At 43.2% G+C, this 22,612-nt stretch overlaps 1 protein-coding gene across 9 annotated transcripts in view; it reads right to left on the bottom strand.

Moving 5' to 3' along the window:
• Window positions 1–148: 148 nt before the first annotated feature.
• hspg2 (heparan sulfate proteoglycan 2) overlaps window positions 149–22,612 on the bottom strand; it is an 84,535-nt gene continuing 62,071 nt past the window's right edge. For 5 of the 9 annotated variants that reach the window (XM_047568843.1, XM_047568382.1, XM_047568546.1 and 2 more), the window contains 38 exons: window positions 21,826–21,885; window positions 19,395–19,517; window positions 19,051–19,203; window positions 18,699–18,859; window positions 18,362–18,439; window positions 16,638–16,773; window positions 16,358–16,512; window positions 15,482–15,626; window positions 14,852–14,995; window positions 13,339–13,473; window positions 13,081–13,262; window positions 12,758–12,953; window positions 12,343–12,522; window positions 12,011–12,271; window positions 11,628–11,790; window positions 11,181–11,278; window positions 10,825–11,091; window positions 10,580–10,692; window positions 10,249–10,396; window positions 10,055–10,171; window positions 9,837–9,854; window positions 8,693–8,777; window positions 8,462–8,606; window positions 8,273–8,375; window positions 8,076–8,185; window positions 7,896–8,004; window positions 7,706–7,804; window positions 7,402–7,623; window positions 6,996–7,240; window positions 6,737–6,908; window positions 6,483–6,605; window positions 6,047–6,103; window positions 4,549–4,624; window positions 4,361–4,439; window positions 3,664–3,734; window positions 3,490–3,573; window positions 3,106–3,209; window positions 149–2,770 (listed from right to left, as the gene is read on the bottom strand). In XM_047568843.1, coding sequence (XP_047424799.1) covers window positions 2,598–2,770; window positions 3,106–3,209; window positions 3,490–3,573; window positions 3,664–3,734; window positions 4,361–4,439; window positions 4,549–4,624; window positions 6,047–6,103; window positions 6,483–6,605; window positions 6,737–6,908; window positions 6,996–7,240; window positions 7,402–7,623; window positions 7,706–7,804; window positions 7,896–8,004; window positions 8,076–8,185; window positions 8,273–8,375; window positions 8,462–8,606; window positions 8,693–8,777; window positions 9,837–9,854; window positions 10,055–10,171; window positions 10,249–10,396; window positions 10,580–10,692; window positions 10,825–11,091; window positions 11,181–11,278; window positions 11,628–11,790; window positions 12,011–12,271; window positions 12,343–12,522; window positions 12,758–12,953; window positions 13,081–13,262; window positions 13,339–13,473; window positions 14,852–14,995; window positions 15,482–15,626; window positions 16,358–16,512; window positions 16,638–16,773; window positions 18,362–18,439; window positions 18,699–18,859; window positions 19,051–19,203; window positions 19,395–19,517; window positions 21,826–21,885 — 5,090 coding nt within the window. In that variant the 3' untranslated portion in view covers window positions 149–2,597. The remainder of the gene's footprint in view (window positions 2,771–3,105; window positions 3,210–3,489; window positions 3,574–3,663; window positions 3,735–4,360; window positions 4,440–4,548; window positions 4,625–6,046; window positions 6,104–6,482; window positions 6,606–6,736; window positions 6,909–6,995; window positions 7,241–7,401; window positions 7,624–7,705; window positions 7,805–7,895; window positions 8,005–8,075; window positions 8,186–8,272; window positions 8,376–8,461; window positions 8,607–8,692; window positions 8,778–9,836; window positions 9,855–10,054; window positions 10,172–10,248; window positions 10,397–10,579; window positions 10,693–10,824; window positions 11,092–11,180; window positions 11,279–11,627; window positions 11,791–12,010; window positions 12,272–12,342; window positions 12,523–12,757; window positions 12,954–13,080; window positions 13,263–13,338; window positions 13,474–14,851; window positions 14,996–15,481; window positions 15,627–16,357; window positions 16,513–16,637; window positions 16,774–18,361; window positions 18,440–18,698; window positions 18,860–19,050; window positions 19,204–19,394; window positions 19,518–21,825; window positions 21,886–22,612) is intronic. The other 4 variants (XM_047568617.1, XM_047568463.1, XM_047568770.1 and 1 more) reach the window with 4 other exon arrangements.

Below are 22,612 nucleotides of genomic sequence, written 5' to 3'. Positions count from 1 at the left end.
ATTTGAGGTCATCGGCCTTACTAACTGTTCAGTGGATTATTCGTGAACGGCGATGTGATCTGGTGCACACACAAAAAGAGTCTCCTTTTATTATAAGAAGCCCAAATGAAATAAAACGGAGAAGAAATAAAACTCACAAGATTACAAATAGCACATGAATTTTGTTTTTAATTAAGAAACACCGGGGGGCAAGGGGAGAATCTTTTCAACACTGGAAAAGGAACGGTCAAGTTATCATGACACAGACAATTTCCATCCGGTACACTTTCATTCGTTTAACTGTGGGGATGTGTTTGCTTTTGTCTGTCATTCAGAACCAAAACAGTAAAATGTTTAAAAAAAAAAAAATGAAAACTCAATACTAAAAGTGCACCTTTCATTGAATTGTAATGGTGTAAAATCAACCAGAAAGCACTTTCTTGCCCACTTTGCATTTGGTTATGTTGTACAGTGTATTTATGAAAATCCAGTTTAAGAGCAGATACACAAAAGGTGCCCAGTGAGGAGCGCACACACCATCAGTCTCTGCTTTATTGTCCTAAACCTGGACCACATTTCATTCTATGCATTCATGCATTTGGAGCCTAAGACTTTTACAAATGAGTGAATAATAAGACCAGTTTTTCGTCCATTTTACCGGGCAGCTCCAGTCAAATACTACATAGCAATTGTTCATGGAAACTTGACTGAGTGAAGAACTTAGCGGGCGGGCTCTTTCAAACTCAAACATGAGGGGAAAACAACGGGGTGTGGGAGGCAATACATAATAACCAGAGGAAGGAAGATAGCAAGCCTGTGATTGCTCTAGAGCGGCAGAAGAAGAGAACAAGCAAAAAAAAAAAAAAAAACATAAAATAAATAAACATGAAGCAACTCTAAGTGAAAGGATAGTGCTCATTTTAGGATATTAATACAAATGTTTTTAAGCATACAAAAAAAATGTTAAAAAGACTTGTGAAACCCAAAGTGATCGTGCCATTGTGTTTTTTTTTTGGTTTTTTTTTCCTTTCGCGGTGTGGTCGACTAAAGCCGGGCGAGCATGCTTCGCTAGAGCTACACTACTGATCACAGCACTTGCAGGAGGCTTCCGCCGTAATCCCACATGACCCAACACAAATCCGCCAGATGACCCTCCCTCTGCAGAGAAAACAACCTACAGAACCACGGAGCCGTCAGAGTTTTATAGCTTCCTGAAGTATCTCTAAAGCTACCAAACCTGAAATTTAAGTAAAACCTTGAGGCAGTTCTGGGTTGACCCTCCTGAGGATATGGATAATGATACATGCAGACACACACACAGAGACACACAAACACACACACCTGATTCTTACTTTTATATAGAGAGACAGATAGGGCTGAAACATAACCGACAAATTACACAATCATACTTAGTTGATATCTACCTGACTGGCAGATAGTTCTACACATAAAACAATATCTTCAACAACCACACATAAAATAAAAAATAACAACCTTTTCAGTTCTTAAAAGCTCCTGTTTTGAGATCTACTCAATCAAATAAGGCTGCGGAGGCAACAAACCATGCCGTATCTTCATTAAATCAACCTCAAATGCCATGCATATCAAAAAATGACTCTAGCATGTAATGTTTCTTCATCTAAGTAACCAAATTACTAAAAGAAAAAATCACCTCTACACACAACCAACAGGTAACTATGTGACTATGCTGCATCTTCACGTCTGCCATTAGCACCAAGGTTTCTTTCTTTTTCATGAAAAGAGAACGAGTACAGACAGAGAAGACACAACCGCTCTGTGATTTTCTCGCGAAGCAAAACTAAGAAGCCGTGTTCAAGCAGCAGCGCTTGCAACGTTTGCGGTTGTCCGTTTGCACTTCAAATCCTGAGTTGTGTACTGAAGCTGCATGAGGCTGTGACCGTGTGCACTCTTCTCCCAACAGTTCGCGCGCGGAAAGGACTGTAAGCATGCTCGCAAGAAAAAAAAAAGAGAAAAAAAAGGTTCCTCTACAGAAGTGAAGAAAGAAGGCCTAAATGTCTTCAAGTATTAATACACTTAGACCCATTAAAAAGCCCTGGACACACAGTATTAGAACCCAGAATAAACTCCAGGAAAAGGTGAAGAGCAGTTATGGTTAGTTTGCATGTTTTCCCCCACAAATATAATATATATATATTCATATGTATATAAATAAAAATTCAGTGCTGTAAAAACATCTCCAACTCCATAGGATCTGACCCATCGTAGAAGGCCTAATATGTTTTACTCTTCTCATGCCTAAACCTACTGCTGGAAGTATGTAAACTGTACTGGTTGTCCTGTGTTAATAGTCCTTCATTGAGAATACAACACCGAGGAAGAGAAGACTTGTTAATATTGTTTCAATTTTTCTGTCTTTTTTGGTTTTAACGCACACAGACAAACGCATTCTGCCGTGTCATCCGTTTTCCGTTTTTTTTTTGTTTGTTTTTTTTTTGGCAGCAGCAAAGCACCAAGTATGTGTGTTAGTCTCTCTGTGTGAGTGTCTGCTGTGTGTGTGTGTGTGTGTGTTTAACATCACTCCATAGTCTCTGTGTCTGCGTGTGTGTGCGCGTTTGTGCACGCATGTGCGCCGCGGCCTATGAGGAGCACGGCTGCACGTTGATGCCCTGGGAGGCGTAGGCCTGCAGGTCGACCACCTGGGCTGGCTGCTGTCCTGGACGGGCGTTCATCAGCACCAGGTTCCTCACGCACCCCGTCATTCCTGATGAAAACTTCCTTCCTGTCACCGCAGCCATGTCTGGGGATCCACCTGTGACATGAGACAAGCACACGCAATGAGCAACCAGGGACCGAATATCTCTCTTTCAGGACAGAAGATTTAAATTACAAACTTATATGGAGAACCGAAACTGGAAAAATGTTAAAAAAAAAATATTGTTAGAGAATAAAATTCAAATACAAATTACAGTAAAACAAAATATATGGAAATAAAATTTTCAAAAAATGTGTCATTAATATTATTCTGTATATGTCTTAACTTGTCAGTAACATCCTATTTCCCATGACATCCTGAGAGACTTAAAGACTAAGACTGCGTTATGAAGATTGTGAGTCTCTGTCACTTTGTGGGCTCAGTCAGCTCACCAAGGTATATACTGCCTTTGGTGTTGACCATGAGGCTTTTGCCTTTAGACTGTCCATGCAGCGCGGTTCCCCCGTCAATCTGTATGTATCCATCTTTTCCAGTCCTGCAAGAAAATAAGAAAGAAAACAGCACGACTCAAAACAAGGGCTGAACATGCACCGACAAATGTAAACACACGAGGCAGTATGGGTGAAGCTGATGACAGTAATGATGGCGGCTTTAGAAGAAGTCCTGGTGTTTACATACTGACTCACTGGAATAGTTCACTGGGGCACCTAACGGCACTGAGACATCATTAATGTTGTGAAATTCTATACTACATCCAAATGATGGATATCTGATATATCTGGTTAGCATGGGCGTGATAAAATATGACACCGTACCTGACTGCTGTGACCTTGTGCCATCTGCCGTCATTGATGGCGTGTTGGGATAAGATCTCTGCCTCTCCGCTGCCGAGCTGGTAACTGGACATGGTTATGCACAAATCATTAGCATTAATATTGGATGAACATCATTTCAAAGAAGAAACCGGTGTGACAGAACTGAAGGATTACCTGAAAACAAGGTGTCCGTTCTGCAGGCCAAGGCTAATGAAGTCCTTGCCTTTGCCGTTTTCTCCAAGTTCCTGCAACGCATGTGTCAAGTCAGAAGACGAAGAAGCGGATGCGCGACTGAGAGCTAACTGACCACTGGCCAGCTGCCCTGGAGTCATTTCCCAAGAGTTTTAATAGCAAACATGAAGGAATGCAGTGAGATCTTTCCCAATACCAAAAATAAACGTCCATGCAAACTAACAATGACAGATGAAATGTTAACGTGCATTGTGGAGTACAAACACAGTTACCCATAACTCTTAGAAACACCTGGCAAAATTAAGAGAGTGTGTATACCTTTTTATTAGCATGCACCTTTCGCAAATTGCGTGCGCCCTTGGTCTCCTGAGGAAAATGGAGGGTGAGTTAGAGAAGCAACATGCATTGATTTAGTGGTGTCAGAGCGAGCCAGGCCATTAGCCAGCATGCCCAGCAGTGTCACAGCCGCAGCAGCATGAAGTATGAATGCGACAGTGTGACGACGATTGCTCCTCAGTGTTGTATAACTGAATGTTAATAAAACATCAACGAGTGTTCCTGCTGCAGATGAGGTAGTGGTGACGATTAAAGGAGCGGTTGCAAAGTTAGGGTGAGGATTAAAAGGTGGAATTGTGTCAGGCATGTTCTCCAAGAGGCAACGCCTGAGGCCAGGACTTACCACCCCCTGCCACAGAATCAGGCCCTCAGACGAGCTGGTTTTAAGCTCCATCTCAATTGTCTCTGGTGAGTCGTGGGCGCTAAAACAGAAAAGGACATATTGATGATCATTAATCCTTGCTAAATCATACACCCAATGTGGGAAGAAAACTATGCAATATGTATGTATGTATATGTAATGACTGTTACCTTCTTGGGAAAATGGATTTAGGGAGGGGAATGTATCCACCATTGTGGAAAGAAGCTGCGTACTGATAGGGTGAATCTACAAAGAAATAAAATAAAACAATCAAGTTACGTTGAGGCAGTTTCACTTCATCCTTGCTGTTATGGTGCCCTCCAATGGCGAAAGCATGTTAATATCCCTGGTGGGACAGGCTTGATTGGGTGCAACGTTCATACACAACATTCTTTCACCAAATACTCGCAATTTTATTTTATTTGCTTGTGGTGCTTAAAGTGAGACTGTGTAATGTTTGAAAATAAAACAGAGTGACACATATTTCATAGTTAAATTCCCAAGCATAATAATATACCCAATCAATACACAAGGGGAATTTCCTACAGCAGGCTGGTGTGACAGTACTGTGTCACTTGTACAACTGAATTAGTTTGCAGACTTTTGCTCTTCTGCGCTTGTGCCCCTGTGACATTAAGCTCCAGCATATTGCAGATCAGCAATGAAAGAAAAATGTATCCCTCACTTCTGGTTTCACTCTTGTGATTTAAAGACGACATGTCACAATACAGCATGGAAATAAGTATAAGACACACTAAAGTGGCTCAGCAGGCACTGTAAATTAAGTCAAACCAGACCTAGTCTATTGCTCAGGGGCTTAACTTTTGAAGTGTTTAGAGGTAAAAAGTTATTTTCCACTCAAACATCACAGTCTCACTTTGAAAAAGCACACATTACATGGTACGATTTCAGTGTGTGCCCCGAGCCAATGTGCGCACTTCACACAACACCCACATCTTGAGCACAACAAAATTCCGTAATGCAGACTCCTTTGACAGCCCTCACCAACACATGAGCAAGCTGCTCGCCATTCCTCCGACATCGCTGACCTTTCAGGCTGAACTCACCACAGCCGCGACTCCATGCACATACACCTCTCATCAAGCCCCGAGCATTAACCCAGACGACTGCCACGCTGTACATTTAGCAGACGTTTCTAAGTTGTTAGTAACAGCGTTGGACATGGAACAGATGAGGATGAATGATCTTACTTAAACAGTTTCAGAGAGAAAATATGAATGTTTTTGTTCTTTTTGGGTGGTTGTAGAGACAGACAGAGACAAGGCTGCATGATGTGAGTAGCCATCTTACAGGCACTGACATGACAATGGGGGGAAAAAGAAAAACAAGGGGAATTACACATTTCTACCATTTCCAGGATGAAAATGGTGCCATGAGTCCCAAAACAGGCAGGCATTGATCTCCCAAGAAACCACCAACATCAAAATAGATGCAGAATTCCCCTAATCCGACTTTCCACAATGGGATAAGAGCCTCCGTTGCCAGTTGAGTACAGACGCATGGCTTGTGTTTATGTTCGCAGACAGTTCGTGTTAGGCAATAGACAGTTCACGTTGGTCGTTGAAAGGGACGCGGGGCCCCTCAAACTGAGACGGGGCCCTGTTAGTCACGGTCGTGTCAGGCAGACTGAATATTGGGATACTGTACCATTCGCCTCGCTAGCTTCCAAATTCCTCGGAGCCTCAGGGAAGATGATGACCTGGCCTGTGTATGCAGGATATAGCCATGAGAGACTAAGACACGTGTAATCATTTAGGGTTAACCCTCCCAGGGACTGTCTGATGTTAAAGTGGGACTCATTTTGTGGGGAATGTGAGTCATATGTTCTGTTTGTTTCATGCGTAGCCTTTTAGCTTTGGTGATATAAATCTTTGCCTGCAGGATGCAGATGTATGTAGTAACATTTTTGAGCTATGAGAAGACATGATGTATGTTTTGCTTTTAGATAAAGTAGCGGTTGCAGATTGGCATCATTATAAATCAACAGAACATGAAATAATAGACATTTCCCCCTGCTGTGCCTGGCATACATACATTTCATTTAACAGAGGCATACACAGTTACTGTGCAGGTTAATACTTACTTTCTTCGCAGTTGAGGCCTGTGTGCCCTGCTGTACACACACACTGGCCGTTGACGCATTTACCTCCGTTCTGGCACTGAAGGTTGCTCTGGCACACGTCTTTCACCACCTCACAAATCTCACCTGCAGGAGCGAAAAGGCCAGAATCACACAAACCAGTTAAAAACACACTCACTGTTAAGCTGTCCATCCAGGACATAAGCTCCAACCCTGGATAGATCTAGAATTTGATGCCTTATCCTTCCAGCACTAACCTTCAAATCCATCCTTACAGAGGCACTGGAACTCATATTCAGCACTGGACATGCAGTGACCTCCATTAAGGCAGGGTCGGCGGTCGCAGGGGCTGTTGTCTATACACTTCCTGATAGATCTGCTCTCTGTGAAGCTGTAGGAAAGATCCACCTTCTTGTTGTTGATGGAAACCTACGCAGGATGTGGAAACCGATTTAAGCCACTACATCCTGAACAATATTCAGTGTTATTTTTTTTTTTGTTACACGATGATCTTACCTCTCCTATACAACCCTCAAACATTTTGCTGACGTTGGCAGGCTTAGGCAGGATGTCCATGTCGGGAACTCCTCCCAGATACATAGGGGTGTGGATATTGAGGCCCTGGGCTTTTCCTGGAGATGTCCTCTTCTCCACGGGGCCTTGGTCGACCCTCATGTGGCCGGCCCTCTTGTTCCGTTCTGCCACAACTCTGTGCCACTGGCCCAGAGAAACTGGCTCAGGACTGAGGAGGATTGCCTGGCCTGAAGTTCAAGAAAGGCAAGAAATTCAATTTACTTTTCACAAATCACGTATATTCTCAAGTTGAAGTGATGAAATCTAAATTGATTGAAATATAAATTTAAATTCGATCCATGTCTTTCTGATAGACTTGCATGTATATTGATCTTTTCTGATTCTTTACCTGTTCCCAGTTCATATCTGAACTCCACGTGTCCATTCACCATGGAAATGGCAACAAAGTCCTCCACCTTCATTTTCTTCCCACCACAGAAGAACATCAAGCCATCTCTCTCCACTGGCTTGAACTCCAGCTCCACACGCAGGTCGTCGTGGATGTTGGTCAGTGGAGGGTAGGCGATATATGACTCGTCACCATTAAACAGTGGAGTCGTCACCAGTTCCCCTTGAGAAATTGAATTAAAAGACATATCATATCAGCTAAAAATTTGTTTTCAAGGAAGATAAAAGGTATCGTCTAGACTTACCATCCATGCATTTATTTCCAAACTTGCCAAGATGGCAGCGGCAGTCATAGCCCAGGCCATTCGGGCGGTTGATGCAAGTAGCGTCTGGTCCACAGGCCTCTGAGAGTGTCCACAAACAGAGACTTTTATCTAGTAGTCTGAACAGCAACATTCAGATACTTTGATTTATTTATTGGCGATTTGCTAGTACCCGAGTGACAGTGCAGAGACATGTGGTGCTGGCAGTTGCTGCCTGTGAATCCTCTGAGGCAGCTGCATTTATACAAGCTGGCGTCCGAATCCTCACACCTCCCTCCATTCTGAATAAGGACATGAAATAAATGTAGTGGCGAAATACCACAACTACACACTGAGGATACATTTAACAGACCTGGCACGGGTCATCTTTGCAGGTGGGGCAGTTGGTGACACCAGTAGAGCTGCGGTCAAGGTCTTTAAAGATGACTTCCTCACCCTGGATGATCAGCTGACGGATGCAGCCTGCATAGCGCCAGGATTCAAGGACAACTCATCACACACGGAAGACATTTTCTACTTATGTTTCTGACATGGTGAATGATATCTTACCCACAAAACCGGTCTTAATGCCAACAGTTTTGGCAAGGACAGTGTAGTTGGGGTAACCACCAACGTGAAGCTCCTCATTTAGATCCAGGCCCTGGAACTTGCCCTGATAAACAGATGAACACAGACCAAATTAATTGATGTGAATGAAATGCACATGTTGGAATAGTTTTTTCACAGACAGTACGGTACCTGTGAGCTGCCGTTGATGGGCTCCCCTCCATCTACTATGATATATCCCAGAGTGAGGTTGCGATACAGCTCAACGGTGTGAAACTCTCCCAGTTTGATGGGGTTAGGGTCACGTATGGTGGCCATGCCAGAGCCCACGTCAAACCTGAGATGACGCAGATTTTTAAAACCATAATGAATATGAACAGTAACCAGTAACAGTAGGAGAAATGAAATTCAGTTTAGACTGACCTGAACTCCAAGCGACCTCCAACGAGTCCCAGAGAGATAAAGTCAGCTCCCGTGGTTCTCCGCTGGCCATTGTAGAGGATCATACCTGTACCACCAAGATCAGGTAAATGAGTACAAGTACAGCGTTGATGCAAAATATATTCCCTACAGTAATATCCATCTTAATAAGTCAACACATCTACCACTTCTATTTACGTGGTTTCAATGATGCCAATAAGAGGTGGAATCATTACAGTTTTTATGGACTTGTTAGGATGGACATTGTTTGCAGTATCATTCACATACTAAGTGAACTCTTTGAAAGCTGGATGGTAAAGCAGCATGCTATGGTGACGCAGGTTTAAAGCCAACCAAAGCCATGTTAAAAACTGCACTCTTATATACTCGGCTATACTACTAGTCCTCCATTTTTCTTTCTCCACATGCTGGAGACATACATGCCTAAATGAACAACAAAGGCTCATGGGGAAGTGGGAACGTGCGCCTTTTTGCATGTCTGTATCGTCTCTTGTAGCTTAAAGAAGCTTAAATCACAAGAGAGAAAACCACATGAAAATCTAAATTCTATGTAAGCTTACATATAATCCTATGAGTATTTGTACATCAAATTTAATTTGTCAAGAATGTTCAAATAACTTCTGCAATTTATTAGTAGTTTGTCGCCTGTTGTGCACTAGGACTGGACACAAGCTGCCAGAAATCAGATCAGCAGTTTTAATTCAATCTCTTGTTGTTTTGCAGCCATGTTTCCACACATCCTGCACAAACTCTGAGTAGGACCAAAAGTAAACATATAAATAATTGCAAAGGCAATTTGACTTGACTTGACACGTGCATTTATACAATTGTTCTTGTGTACAAAGATGATCATTTGAGCCTCTTCTGCTCTGTAGGTGACGTAGAAGCCAGTGACATAGGTTTCTTTTGAAACCGATCAATTTAATAGTGACAGAAGTGGCGTCATGATCATGACCAAAAACTGCATACGAAATGTAGGCCATGCACCATCTTATCTTATCTTATCTTTCACTGCCTCTAAATGAGCTCAGAGCAGGATGCAACATGGGGAATTCCGATGCAGCCAAAAAGCCGTTTTGCCAACATCAGCCTTGAGTTCCTGAGATTCTCAAGCACTGAGACTCACCAGCGTACAATATGAGACCTTCCCACCACATGGGCGAGGTGTAGGAGAGAGGGTTGAGACAGAAGACGCAATGGTATTATACATGAGGAAATAACATCATACACAACAAAGGCAAAAAAGCACAGAACATTGCCACATAGAGAAATGTGACAAATAAAAACCTTGAATTAATAAACTACACGATTAAGCTGTTGAAATTTGAGGATGTACATTCTTACCGTCGACGTTGTCTGGTCTAAAGCTGATCTTGATGCTGAAAGCTTTGTAGGCATTTTTGATGGTGGGCAGGGTGAGATAGGACAGGGGCTCCTGGGTAAAGTATGGCATCACCCTCTCTGAGAAAGCACATGCCACTGTTAGATACATGGTTCATAAAACCTTGCTAGCACCCTTTCCTGCTCCACGCACTAACCGTGGATTTGAAGTGTAGTAAAGGCTTCCACTTTGCCCTGCTTGTTAGAGGCGGTGCAGACGTATGTGCCAGAATCCTCGTAAGTGACCCGGGGTACTGTCAGCACGTTGACATCCTGGAAACACTTCGGAGGGAGCTCTCCGTCCAGCTAAATGAAGAACCAAGCACAGGAACTGTCAAACACATTTATTTTTAAATAATAACAGAATTTCTTGGTGCCCCTTGTAAAGTTGTCTTTAAGCACGAGAAGTTTAAAAGAATTAAGGCTATAGAGAGAAAATGTTTTTAACAAATAGTTCCAAAACATTGTCTTTCCAGAAATCTTGATTACCTTGGACCATTTGATCTGAGGTACAGGGTATCCTGAAGCCACGCAAGGCAAGACAGCATCCGACCCGACCGTCACCTCCTTTGTTTCTGGCAGTGCAGCAATTTGAGGAAGAGCTGTACAAAGATTCAGAGGATGTAAATAATTATGAAGGCAGCTGAACTATTAGTATAATTCATCTGGGTGCATACAAGTGTGTTTGTCTGCATATGTGACGAAAAGGGGAAAAAGTCCTCGCATACACTCACACTGGACATTAAGGACCACCTGAGACTGCACTGAGCCCACATCGTTGGTGGCTGTGCAGCGGTACTGGCCAGCGTCAGCCTCCGTCACCTTCTCAATCTTCAGCATGCCTCCCTTCACCATGATGTGGGACGGCAGAGTCCCTTCAACTTTGCTCCACTTGACCGTGGGCTCGGGGTCACCCACAGCCTGGCATTCAAACTCCACAGAGTTCCCAATCATCACGGTCTGCACCGAGGTACGCACATTGATCATTACTTTTGGCAGGGCTGCGGAAAAGAAAAGAAGCAGGTTATATTTAGTTCATGTGAGGCAGTGTACAGTATACATTAGTAGATATAACGTTGATGTAACAAACCTTGGATGGTCAACCTGGCAGTGTCCTGCGCTTGACCATACACACTGCTAGCTCTGCAGATATAAACTCCTTCATTGCTCTGCTCAAGATTCTCAATCCTACAAAGAAAAGAAAAATTATACACATAAAGACAAGGCAAGGTTTGGTATTAACTTCACATGCTGATATACAGTAACTGCTTGCAGTTTGTTATTCATATCGTCTTTCACATCTTTGAGTTATAGTTATTATTATATGCAGGCTTAAAGTGTAAAACTTCAGGACCTGTAACAACTTCATACACAGTAACTTGTTTCAAAGGGCTCATAGGAATTACAAATTAACATAATTATGAATAAAATGTAGATCACCAAAGAACTGTTTACAACTTTGTGATGCTTTCCCAGACCTTTACCGCTGATGTCTTCAATGAGCTGTTTGACAACGTTATTATTTTGTATCAGTCACCTGAGCACCCCATCCTTTATGTGGTGGTTTGGAGGCAAGGCTCCTCCTTCCTTCAGCCACTCGATCTTGGTTTCTAGACCTCCTGCTGCCGAGCAGGTGAATTCCACTGCGCTGCCCCGGGCTTTTACCTCAACCTGCGGGGATACACGGACTGCCAATGGGGCTACACAAGCAGGAAACAGAGACATGATTTAGATTTTAATGTGGCACAGGAGTACCACTATTCTTTTCTTCCACCTTTTCACAGGCGAATTCTATTCCTTATAGGATTTAATATAAATACTAGACGGTATTTATTTATTCAGTATGCAGTTCAACAGTCTTTAAGTCCTGTGCTGATGCTTTCTATATTTAAAACGTGCTATATTATTGACATAACTTACACCTGACTGTGACTTTAGCGATTGCTTCACTGTTGCCCACTTTGTTGCTGGCCACACACTTGTAGCTCCCAGCATCCTCTGTGGTAGCCAGGTTGATCTGGAGATCCCCTCCGTTAACCTGAGCCCTCGGTGGTAGGTTTCCGTCCAGCTTGGACCAAGTGTAGGTTAATGGGGGAGTGCCATGGGCCAGGCACTGCAACCTGATCACCTCCCCGACCCGCACAGACACGTCATCAGGCATAGAAGTGGTGTAAGGTGGAGCTAGAGATAAAAGAAATGTTCAGTTAACTAATTCTACTCAACAACAGGATACTCAGACAGAATCTACTCACTCTCTACGTCTAGCAGGACGGTGGCTTCACTGGTGCCCATGTTATTGGTGGCACTGCAGATGTACTCTCCAGAGTCTTGTCTGCCAACGCTGGGCAGCACCAGGTTGTTGTTCATCACCTTGTGTCTCCAAGGCAGAGGGGCGCGCAGCTTGGACCATGTGATCACTGGAGTGGGAAAACCTATAAAAAGACAAAGCAAAAACTCTAAACAGAAGTGGGGATGGAGAGTCATAACAATATCTTGTCTCGGCTCAATGAGAAAATTAGAACAGTAGAATGAAACTGTTTTACTCTTGTGGCATTCCCTATAGATACACTTGCTTTTACCTTGTCTTTGGTGAAGTGATGCAAGGTAACAAGTGACAAAATATAAGACATTAAATAAATTGAAATGATTTTTATTTAAATGCCTTACCGTGGGCCTCACAACGCAAAGTCACAATCTGTCCCTCCTCCACAACCACCAGCGGCTCTGGAATAGAGAGTCTGGGGATTGTAGGCACTTGGGATCCACCCTCAACAAGTACTTCCACGTTGGTCTCAGTGGTGCCCTCGTTGTTGCGAGCCGCACACACATACGTGCCGCTATCTTCCGGACGTGCCACAAGAATCTGACAAGACAAGGCAGGAAAATACAAAGGCTTGACTCTGAAGCTGCTTCTTTCACTAGCAACACAAAACAAGTCAAACCTTTAACCGTTTAGCAAATGCTGACAGTGGTCGAACGTGTGCTAGTACCTGCATGACTGCATTGGACTCCATGGGCACAGGACTGCTTAGCATGGTTTTGCGGCTGTTGTCCAGCCTGTGCCATGATACGGAGGGCCGCGGCTCTCCTGATGCTTGGCATTCGAGGTTGATAGGTTCACCCACCCTAACCCGCACAGGGCCAACAGGGGTGACAGTAGCCACGGGAGGTACTGAAAGTACGGATACACATTACTGATATGTGCCACTAGAGGGAACCCTTCTCTCAACACAAAAGCACAAGTTTACCTTTAACAATCAGAGACACGATGGTATGAGTGATGCCAAATGGGTTGCTCGCTACACAGCGGTAGGCACCGTGGTTGATAGGCTGGGCATCGGTAATGGTAATGACAGAACCATCGGGGTGTACTTTGACATTGTCTGCAGAAGAGAGAGATAAGGTGCAAATTAAAGTTGGCTCTTTAAGTGTGTGAGATATTTGAAAAAGTGTCAGTAACATATGAACCTATGAACAGACAGGAGGCGGCGTCTAAACTTTCTTAGTTGTTTATATCATATGTTCTGTCTCAGTTCCGATGCAAGATTTTAAAATTTTCAAAAGGTCGATATCTACACCATAAGACTTTGACCACATAATACTGTGTAGATGTGCCTCCAAAACATTATACCTAATCAGAGAATGGACATGGGCCTTCTGAGGGTGTCCTGTGGTGTCTAGAAATAGAGTGTTGTTAGTGGGGGTCTTTGGGTTCTATGGTTTGAGGCCTCTGTGGATCATCCCACAGATACTTGATCAGTTTGGGATCTAGTGAATTTGGAGGCCAGGTCACCACCTTGTGCTGTTCTTCATGTTTTTTTTTTTTGTTTGTTTTTTTTTTGTTTTTTTTGGGGGGTTGTTCCTGAACTGTTTTTGCGTGTGACACTGCTATTGGGTGGGGGTGCCTGGTCTGGTCTAGGTGGATGTTACACAAGTAACATCCACATGAATGTCAGGTCCAAACGTTTCCCAGGAGAACACTGAATTGTCAAATGATGATCATTGTTATTTACCTCCCTTGTCAGAGGCCATAAAGTTATGCCTGATCAGTGTACGTGATCACTGGAATAGGTTTCAGCTGCTGTAATCTTTCATTTTCTTCGGTTCAGCCTGCGCAGTGAGCAATGGAAAATGATCCGTTTTGTTCCCAGCACAAAGCGACTCAACGTCAAGCTCCACCAGCTGGATATTTATTTGCCTTTTTAGCAGAAGGATGGGTATTAGTACGGAGATAACTGTGTACTAAAAAGGACTTATTTTGAGCTACAGTTTATACATAAAACAATGAGATTAACGGTTAGAATGTCCATAGGTAAAGATTACAACAATGTTCATGGGCCTACCTAATCCTCCTTATAAGACAGACTAGGAACATGTGTGGGCCTTTCTTTAAAAATGTTAATCACATTATAAATGTGAGGTGTGGACTGGAAAGAAGCGGGCATGTTGGCAAGACATGTTGGTTAGTTCATCAGTCTTAAATCTAAGACGACCTTTTAGGAGATATTCAGAAAGACAAGCCAAACTGAAGCATGAGACAAAAACATGTTTTCACTTGTCTCATTCTACAAAAATAGTCATGCAAAAAGGTCAACGCAAGAGTAGGAGAAATGCATTAGCTCTCATATGAAGTAACTGAGGAGTCGTGGACTTTATGGGTGGACTGCAGCTGTAAATTCTGGTAAATTATTACATCATAAAATCAGAACTCATGAAGCAGCTTTCTTCCTCAGAGGCAAGGTGTGTGTGTGAGCTCATTACCAGGCAGTGGCTGATTGCTGACCAGTTTCCACTCCAGTCTGACAGGCTGGGCTCCAGTGTACACCCTGCATCTGAAGCTGGCAGACTCTCCCACACGCACCGAAGCGCTGTGGGGTTCAATGGCGATGATCGGGCTCTGTAGACCTGCGGCAGAAACCACTGGTTTGCACTCTGGATAAACTGTATTTGAACAGCTTTGCTCTATTTAGATGACGCAATATTCACAAGTAATGAATTACTATTCACCATGGCTACGGGCTTAACTTGCTGCCATTAAAGTGACTGAAACATCACTGAAGTCCAGGAAGGAGTGAATGGGGATGAGATCATGGGACAGTAGCAGGGAAATTCATTTAATCTGAAGTCACACTGGCCTACACTGGAAAGTGCAAGTGGAAATTTTTATGAATTGAGGGAGTGTTAGGCTGACAACAACACTCTCCCAAGTAATGCCCTGCCCTTAATGTGTTTCCAGTCAGAAAGCACTGTCAAGTTTAATGAAAACTGTCCAACTTTTAACACTTGGAAAACGAACAAATGGCTTCTTGTATTTGCTCTGTCTGACAATCAGAAGCAAGCGAAGCAAGAGTATTAGCATGTTACGTGTACGAGGCCTAAAGTCAAACTTACGTGAAGAAGATGAAGTGACAGACACAGAGACAGAGGTCTGATGGACCTGAGATCCTGGGTTCCCAGAGGTGCCCTGTACCCGACAGATATACTCTCCCGAGTCTTCTGGGCTGGCTGACAGGATACGCAGCTGATTGCCCACAACCTGCAGGATGGAATATATTCACTTAAACTCTGCTTGCAAGAAAAATTCCATCTAATCCAATTAACAACTCTACTAGTACTACTGACAAATAAACCACAGATGAAATCAATACTATGCGCAGTGCATGTCAAGGTCTGGTTTATATTAGACAGCGAGTTAACTCTTAGTTCTTCTTGTTGGATGTGTGGAGAAACTGGCAAGTGTAGCAATCTGAGGGAAAGTTTATTATGACCAGATGAGTGGCTCAATTCCTAAACGTGGCTTGTGGGGAACTCTTGTACAGCAAAAGCTTTTCTCGGTTGTAGGGGACAACACACACTGATGAATTTGCAACTGGGAAACTTTAAGCTAATCTCCATGTGTCCTACCCATGACAGCCCCAACAGATAAAAACTTTGATCTTTTAAATTAGGAGGTGCACTCTATAATAACTTAATATTTTGATGCCAGATGAAACAAAGCTTCTTCAGAAAGGTAAAAGGCTTATTAGGCAGGTACAGTGTGCCCAAATATTTGGGCTCCTCTGTGTATCATATTTGCTCACACTACAGCGGATTATTCCAAACTCAACACACATTTTACATAGAGAAACTCTACACAGAGTCACATGCTTGCAGGATTAATTGCTTGTGACTCATGTTCTGACACAGATGACGACATTGCTGAGGGATTTTGAATAATTCACATTTCAATGATCTAGACACGATGATGCACGTGTGGTGTGCGATTACCTGGTGGTTGGAAGAGAGCTGGCCATTGGCTCTCATCCAGATGACACGGGGAGGAGGATTTCCTGGGGCATAACAGTTGAGCTCCAGACTCTGGCCTTCCTGGACATCAGCTATAGATGGCTGGATGCTAACCGCTGCAGTGCTGTGGTCGATTGCTTAAACACAAACAGATGGCACACAAAAATGTTCTTCTTGTGAAAAACAAAAGCACGTGTTTGCATTAAAAGACGATGCAGACAAAATCAAACTGGAGAACACAATCAATCTCTGACTGTCTCACCTTTGAGCACGCTGACTTTGATGGGAGCGCTATTTGAGCCGACGCTGTTGCTGCCAACGCACATGTAAGTGCCCGCCTCAGACATCTTGATGTTAGGTATGAGCAGAGTACCGATGTCGGTGCGATCCATTCGGGCCTAGAGAGGTCACACCAATAAGTAAATGGATTAGAAACCAATCTCATTTACTACGTCTTTTGTCTGCTATGATGTACAGTGTTTGTGATTACATTTCAAAAGACATTTACTTTACTCATAGCAACAAATCAAACACTAAGGGCAAAGCGCATCACTTACCTGTCTTGCGTGTCTTGAAGCAACACAAATATGACATTGCTGACATGGTGGCAGCTAATAGCAACACAAAAGCACTACAGCATAGAACTTAAGGACAGGACAAGAGCTGTTATTGCTCCGGATTTCGTATGAGTTCTGTGACACTGTTCATTGTAGATGTGTACAAAGTAGTGCCAAGATATCTACAGTGATTGGTGGGATTACAATTTGTTAATATGTCATGATGATCAGTGGTAATTAAATTTGCTATATTATGATGTTTATGTAGAAGAATTAATGACTGATGATCATCAAATTTATGGAGAAATTAGGACAGTTTGAAGAAACAGTTTGTGACAAATTGATTAGAACCAGAGGGTTATTTGGTAAGAAGGGACCAAGTGCTAGCCAGGGCCCTTTCAGTAAAATCATCGACCATCCATTATCTCAGAGCAAATCAAATAAGAACCAAAAGTCTGCATCAGTGTAAACACTCATGTTTAAGAAGTGTCATGACTTCCTGGCTGACAATCAACAACTTGACTTATTTGTACACTGCTCCACAAGGCAGCCAGAGGCCCAGCAAGGGTGAAAATGAGCTTGAATTAAGTTTGGAAACACCTCAGAGGGGAGTGGAAATCAGGAGGAGGGGGGCTCTGTTGAGGGATTACTGTATCCGGGGGGTGTTGGGGCATCCATGGACAAAGCTGCTTAGCTCCGGCCCATTCAACCGTGAGGGAGGCTAAACCGAGCAGTGGCTGAGGCGGGCCCTGGCTCAATGTGTGTCTGAACCCATTGACAAGTTTTCAAAGCAAGCCGTTTGCTAGAGCATACAGAATTTCTGCGTGGTCGCACGGCAGAGCCCGGCTCCCCCTGGGAAAGGCTGACACAACGCAGTGGCTCTCTGAGGCAGAACTAAACAGGCCCCGAAGCCCTCGCCGAGCTGAGGAGGGCCGTGCAGAAACCAGACTGACACCAAACCCCCTGGGGCAGGGAGGCAGCGGGCTGTGCCTGGTATAGAGCAAAATATGTCTGAAATACCTACAGTACCTACTGTATACTTAGTCTTGTTAATACACTCAATGGAATGGTGGGGGCCAACTGGGTGCTGAGAACCCAAACATATCAGGGGTGGCATGATGTGGACAGTACAAAACAAGACACTATGGGACACCTACATCAACAAAACGCAACATACATAAGACAAGTGCTGCATGCACGTACACCAAGTAAGAAGTCAACCAGATAGATGGTTGCTAGAGGGGTTTAATGTATTTAGAGACAACTCTGAAGGGACTGGGTGAGCAGCTGTGGGAAATTAACACAGTTTACGAGGTGTGAATCAAAGACACGTTTGATCATGCACTCAGTGAACACTGTGTGAAGACGGGGTCAGTAGAGGACAATGGATGTGAACTATGAGACACGACAGACAGACAGATGGACAGACCTGCAGCTCCTCAATACGTCTCTGTAACACATCGAGACTGTTGCTTTTAAACTGATGGAAACCGTGAGAGGGAATGGCCTGAGCAAACGTCAGAACAGGGTAGGATCAAAAAAAGGGGGGAGAAGACAAACAGAAGGGAGGGAAAAATAAAGGTACATGGTCACAATGCTGAAACAGTCATAAAAAACTGACACAGTCTGATGAAATACCGTACACTGGGCACGCCTTGAGGTACAAGGTGGAGATATAGCACAGAAGAATGTACAGTAACACTTTTTAATGTTCTCGTAATGCAATGTCATCGTTCAGGGCACTGGGATGGCGGGAGACGTCTCACCTGTGGAGGGATTTGTCCTCCGTTTTTGATCCAGGTCAGCTTCGGGGTGGGTGATCCTGTAGCTCTGCAGTACAACCTCAACGACTCGCCTTCATGGACCTCAACATTTTGAGGACTGACTTGGACTTGGGGTTGGGTGCCTAAGCCACTTGGGTTAGATTCTAACCAAAGAAACACACTATGGTCATTCAAAGACATGATAGCTTCACCAAAACAGTTTGTACCGGTTTATCAGGTTTAATAGCTTAAAGCTATACATTTTCAACATAATAGGCAAAGCGCATTTTAATTATAAATATTGATTCACATTGCATTGTGTTTCCACACACGCGCACATAAACTCTGAGCATACTTTGCACAAAGACGGATGCTCTAGCCGTGTGCTCGCCATGAGTGTTCAGAGCCTTGCAGGTGTACTCTCCCTCATCAGCCTGGTCCACCGCTGTGAAGGACAGTACGCCGCCACGTATCACAGCTCTGGGACTCATCCTGTTCCCTGGACCTCCTGTAAACATCACACAGTCACACCCTGCCACTGAGGACACAATCAGTGGTTTCAAATATAGGTTACGCTTTCTCTTTGCAGGACTTTAAAGATTCCCAAATTCTCAATTAAAAATAGCTAATTAACACAAGTAACTATGTATATCTAAACAAGGCCTGCACCAAACAATATAAAACTGTAACTGGCCATACCAATCCATTCGATGGCAGGGGCTGGGTTCCCAGTCACTGTGCAGCGCAACTCTGCTCGCTGGCCTTGCTGGACATTCAACACGGAGGGAGTGATGGTGGCCACAGGCTGGGCCCCCTCTGCAGCTACAGAAAGACACATGCCAGTCAAAGTCCACTCTAAAAATCTCCAAGGCGTAACGTGGAGAAGTGTGATAGTATAGACTGGTCTGTTGGTCTGTGTGGAGGTGAAGCAGAAAAAGCAACCTGGAGTGTACACGCACTGCCGGGGCATTACATTATTTTATCATAAGCTGTAGGAATGCTTTGATTTTAAGGAGCCGATCAGAGATCAGAGGGAAAGAACTGTGGCCTCTGCCTGTGCCCCCGCCCCTGCACTTGGCAGCCCAGATCCTCAGTGCAGACAAAACAGATGAGATGTGGCAGATGGTCCTTGGCATGGCCTGTGGGCATGTTGCTGTCTGCGCCAGTTTGGCTAGCTACTAGACTTCGTATTCAATCTCATATGATCCCAGGGTGGTGGAGCAAATGAAAGGCCCCTTTGAGTACAGAGGGAGGACTATGAAGCTATCTAAGTAGGCTGGGAGTCCAGCCTGGGCTGAGCATTGACTCTTTGACCCTAATGACACCAACACTCCGGAGCGGAGAGAGGACAGATAGTCCTCTGTGGGACACATGACAAACGTAACACCACTTTCACTTAAGTAACATCTAAGAATTATTTAGATTTTTATAGCAGCTGTCACGTGTTGTCAGGATATGTGGTCGTATCAGTACAACGGGATATAAAACTCCCAATGTAGCATATAAAAAACGAAGATGGCACATTCAACTGGAGCTAAATGCGTATAATAATGTCGCTAATGTTTAGAAGAATAATGGTTGCCACATTCCCAGTTAAGCATGCTAGCATGCTAACATTAACCCTGACAGAAGGCCATTACCTTTGGACAGATTCAGATTTTGACTTGATAATGAGGCTATGTGACAGCTGAAAGGATTTACAAAGTTATTACAATTTATCCTGAAGTGCATGTGAAGGTTTGGACCAAATCCCATTGCAATCCATCCTACAGCTATCGAGAAAAGATTACGTATAGGGATTTTTCATTTTTCATGATCGATCAACCATCGATCCTAAGATCTGCAAAACAGGAAAGCAGCTCTTTTACTAATACCCAAATCATACTTTTGTAGAATGTAGTTCCACCTATCTCCAATCCTCTTGCAAGACAGCATAGACAGGTATGTGGACAGGTTACATGAATAGGTATCATTTGAGATACTTCATAGATTTATACGTTCAGTAGTAACAATCCTTTGCAATATGGTTTGACTTCAATCTATTCAGACTTCCCACTTGTTTTACCTGTGCAACACAGGTGTTTTCATCTTGGTAACTAACATGTTTCTTCTTCTCTTCAATGAAGCTGTCTATATATACTATTAGGCTTTGTTCTTTTGACATTCATTTACTTCCTTTGACAAGTGTACTGAATGCTCCAGATGAGTTCTGTGTCTTGCATTGAATAAAAATTGTGAATTAAAAAAAAAATTTAAAAAAATAAAACGCACTTCCATCTGCATATTGCTTGACACAGACAGAGATGTGCACACCAGTCTGCTACACATGAACTGTATATGATGCGATGAGGTGGTGATGGGATGTATTAAGCACAGTATGATGTTTGAAGCCCAGATGACAGCTGTTGCTAAGTGCAGCATGTTTCCAGGAAAAGACAGAGGAAAGTGCAGATGGAAAGAAAATAAGGAAGGAAGTGATCTCCTGTCTCTGAATGTGGAGATTCTGTCATTCAAATTTTCTATGCACCTAACACTAGATAATGTAACAACTCGCATGATAGTTAAATCACGGAATTTGACGTCAAATTAATAACAATGGGAAAAAAAGAATTGCATAAAGGGGCGTTTTATCCGATATCCCACAATTAGCTCTTTTGCCTAAGTAAAAAGTTGCTCTGCTATAATAGCAGCTCAAGTATAATATATAATAAGCTTTGTATTTTTACAGTAAGACTTTTAGTCATTGAAAAGTAAACTCGACATTCATGAGGAGCTGCCCTTAAGAATGAACATGCACTTTTTTCCAGGAGTGATGGAGCCCAGTGAACCCAAAGAGTCATGACAGAACCGGTAATGCTCATATACAATCTTTAAAGACACAGTAATCCACTTTAAGACCTAAGTTAAATACTATTATTTACAAAATAGTACATATTACAGCACTGATACTCTCTGTCTGTAGTTTGTCTATAGTTTTGTAAGATGTCACTCAGTTGATTGTACATGGGTTTTACCAGGTCAACCAGTGTGTCCGTGCTGTGGAAGATGAGTGCATGCATGACCCAGAGAATAAGAGACGGGTCGTTCCAGACAGCCCGGCAGAGAGAAAACCATGCCCATGCGGACTTACGCTTTCTGTGTCCTTCAAACATTTCATAGGCTGTGTAAAACATCTGAGTCTGTGAGGCCTCTGGAGATGAGGGGAGGGAGGGAGATGAGGGATGGAAGGGGACAGGTAAACTGACAGGTCAGCTTTTCCAAAGTAACAGCAGTCTACCTCCCCAGAGACACTTACAGTATATTCATCTCTGCCCGTGGACCTCCGTGGTTTTGCGCAGTTGATTCCAAAAAATGATTACATACACACACACGCGCGCGATGTAAACATGCAAAATAATCATGAACTTGAATTCATCTGGCACCACCTTGACACATCTCTTCCATTCTAGGTTGTGATTCTTTATTGCGCTTAATAATGTGTCACTTTTGGTGCCATTGAACTCACAGCTTCATGCATTCAACTTTTAAAACTTACCTCACAGTTATATAGTGACAATATTAGGTACACACTACATTATTTTATGCCAATGTCACAGTCTGCACGATCTCAGCATAAAACATGTGAAACAGACAAAAACAAAAAAACATATGCTCTGAATTCAATCAAGATGCATATATTCAAAGAGCGACATAAGGGAAGATAAGGATATATGTAGGGTAGCCACACATGAGACATGCAGGTTAGTAGCAGTAAGCAGTTCTAAACATTGAAACTGTGACACACTGAGTTTCATTTCAGCCGTTAAAAAGTCGACATACAGCTTGTGGTTATCCTGAACAGATCCTGAACTTAATGAGCCCCATCCATGAATTAACAAATCATTTTTGCTCTATTGTCATTATTTTAATCAATTTCA

This window comes from Mugil cephalus, chromosome 1 (assembly GCF_022458985.1).
Source record: "Mugil cephalus isolate CIBA_MC_2020 chromosome 1, CIBA_Mcephalus_1.1, whole genome shotgun sequence".
Lineage (NCBI taxonomy): Eukaryota > Metazoa > Chordata > Actinopteri > Mugiliformes > Mugilidae > Mugil > Mugil cephalus.
This window is presented reverse-complemented; position numbering and strand designations above follow the sequence as displayed.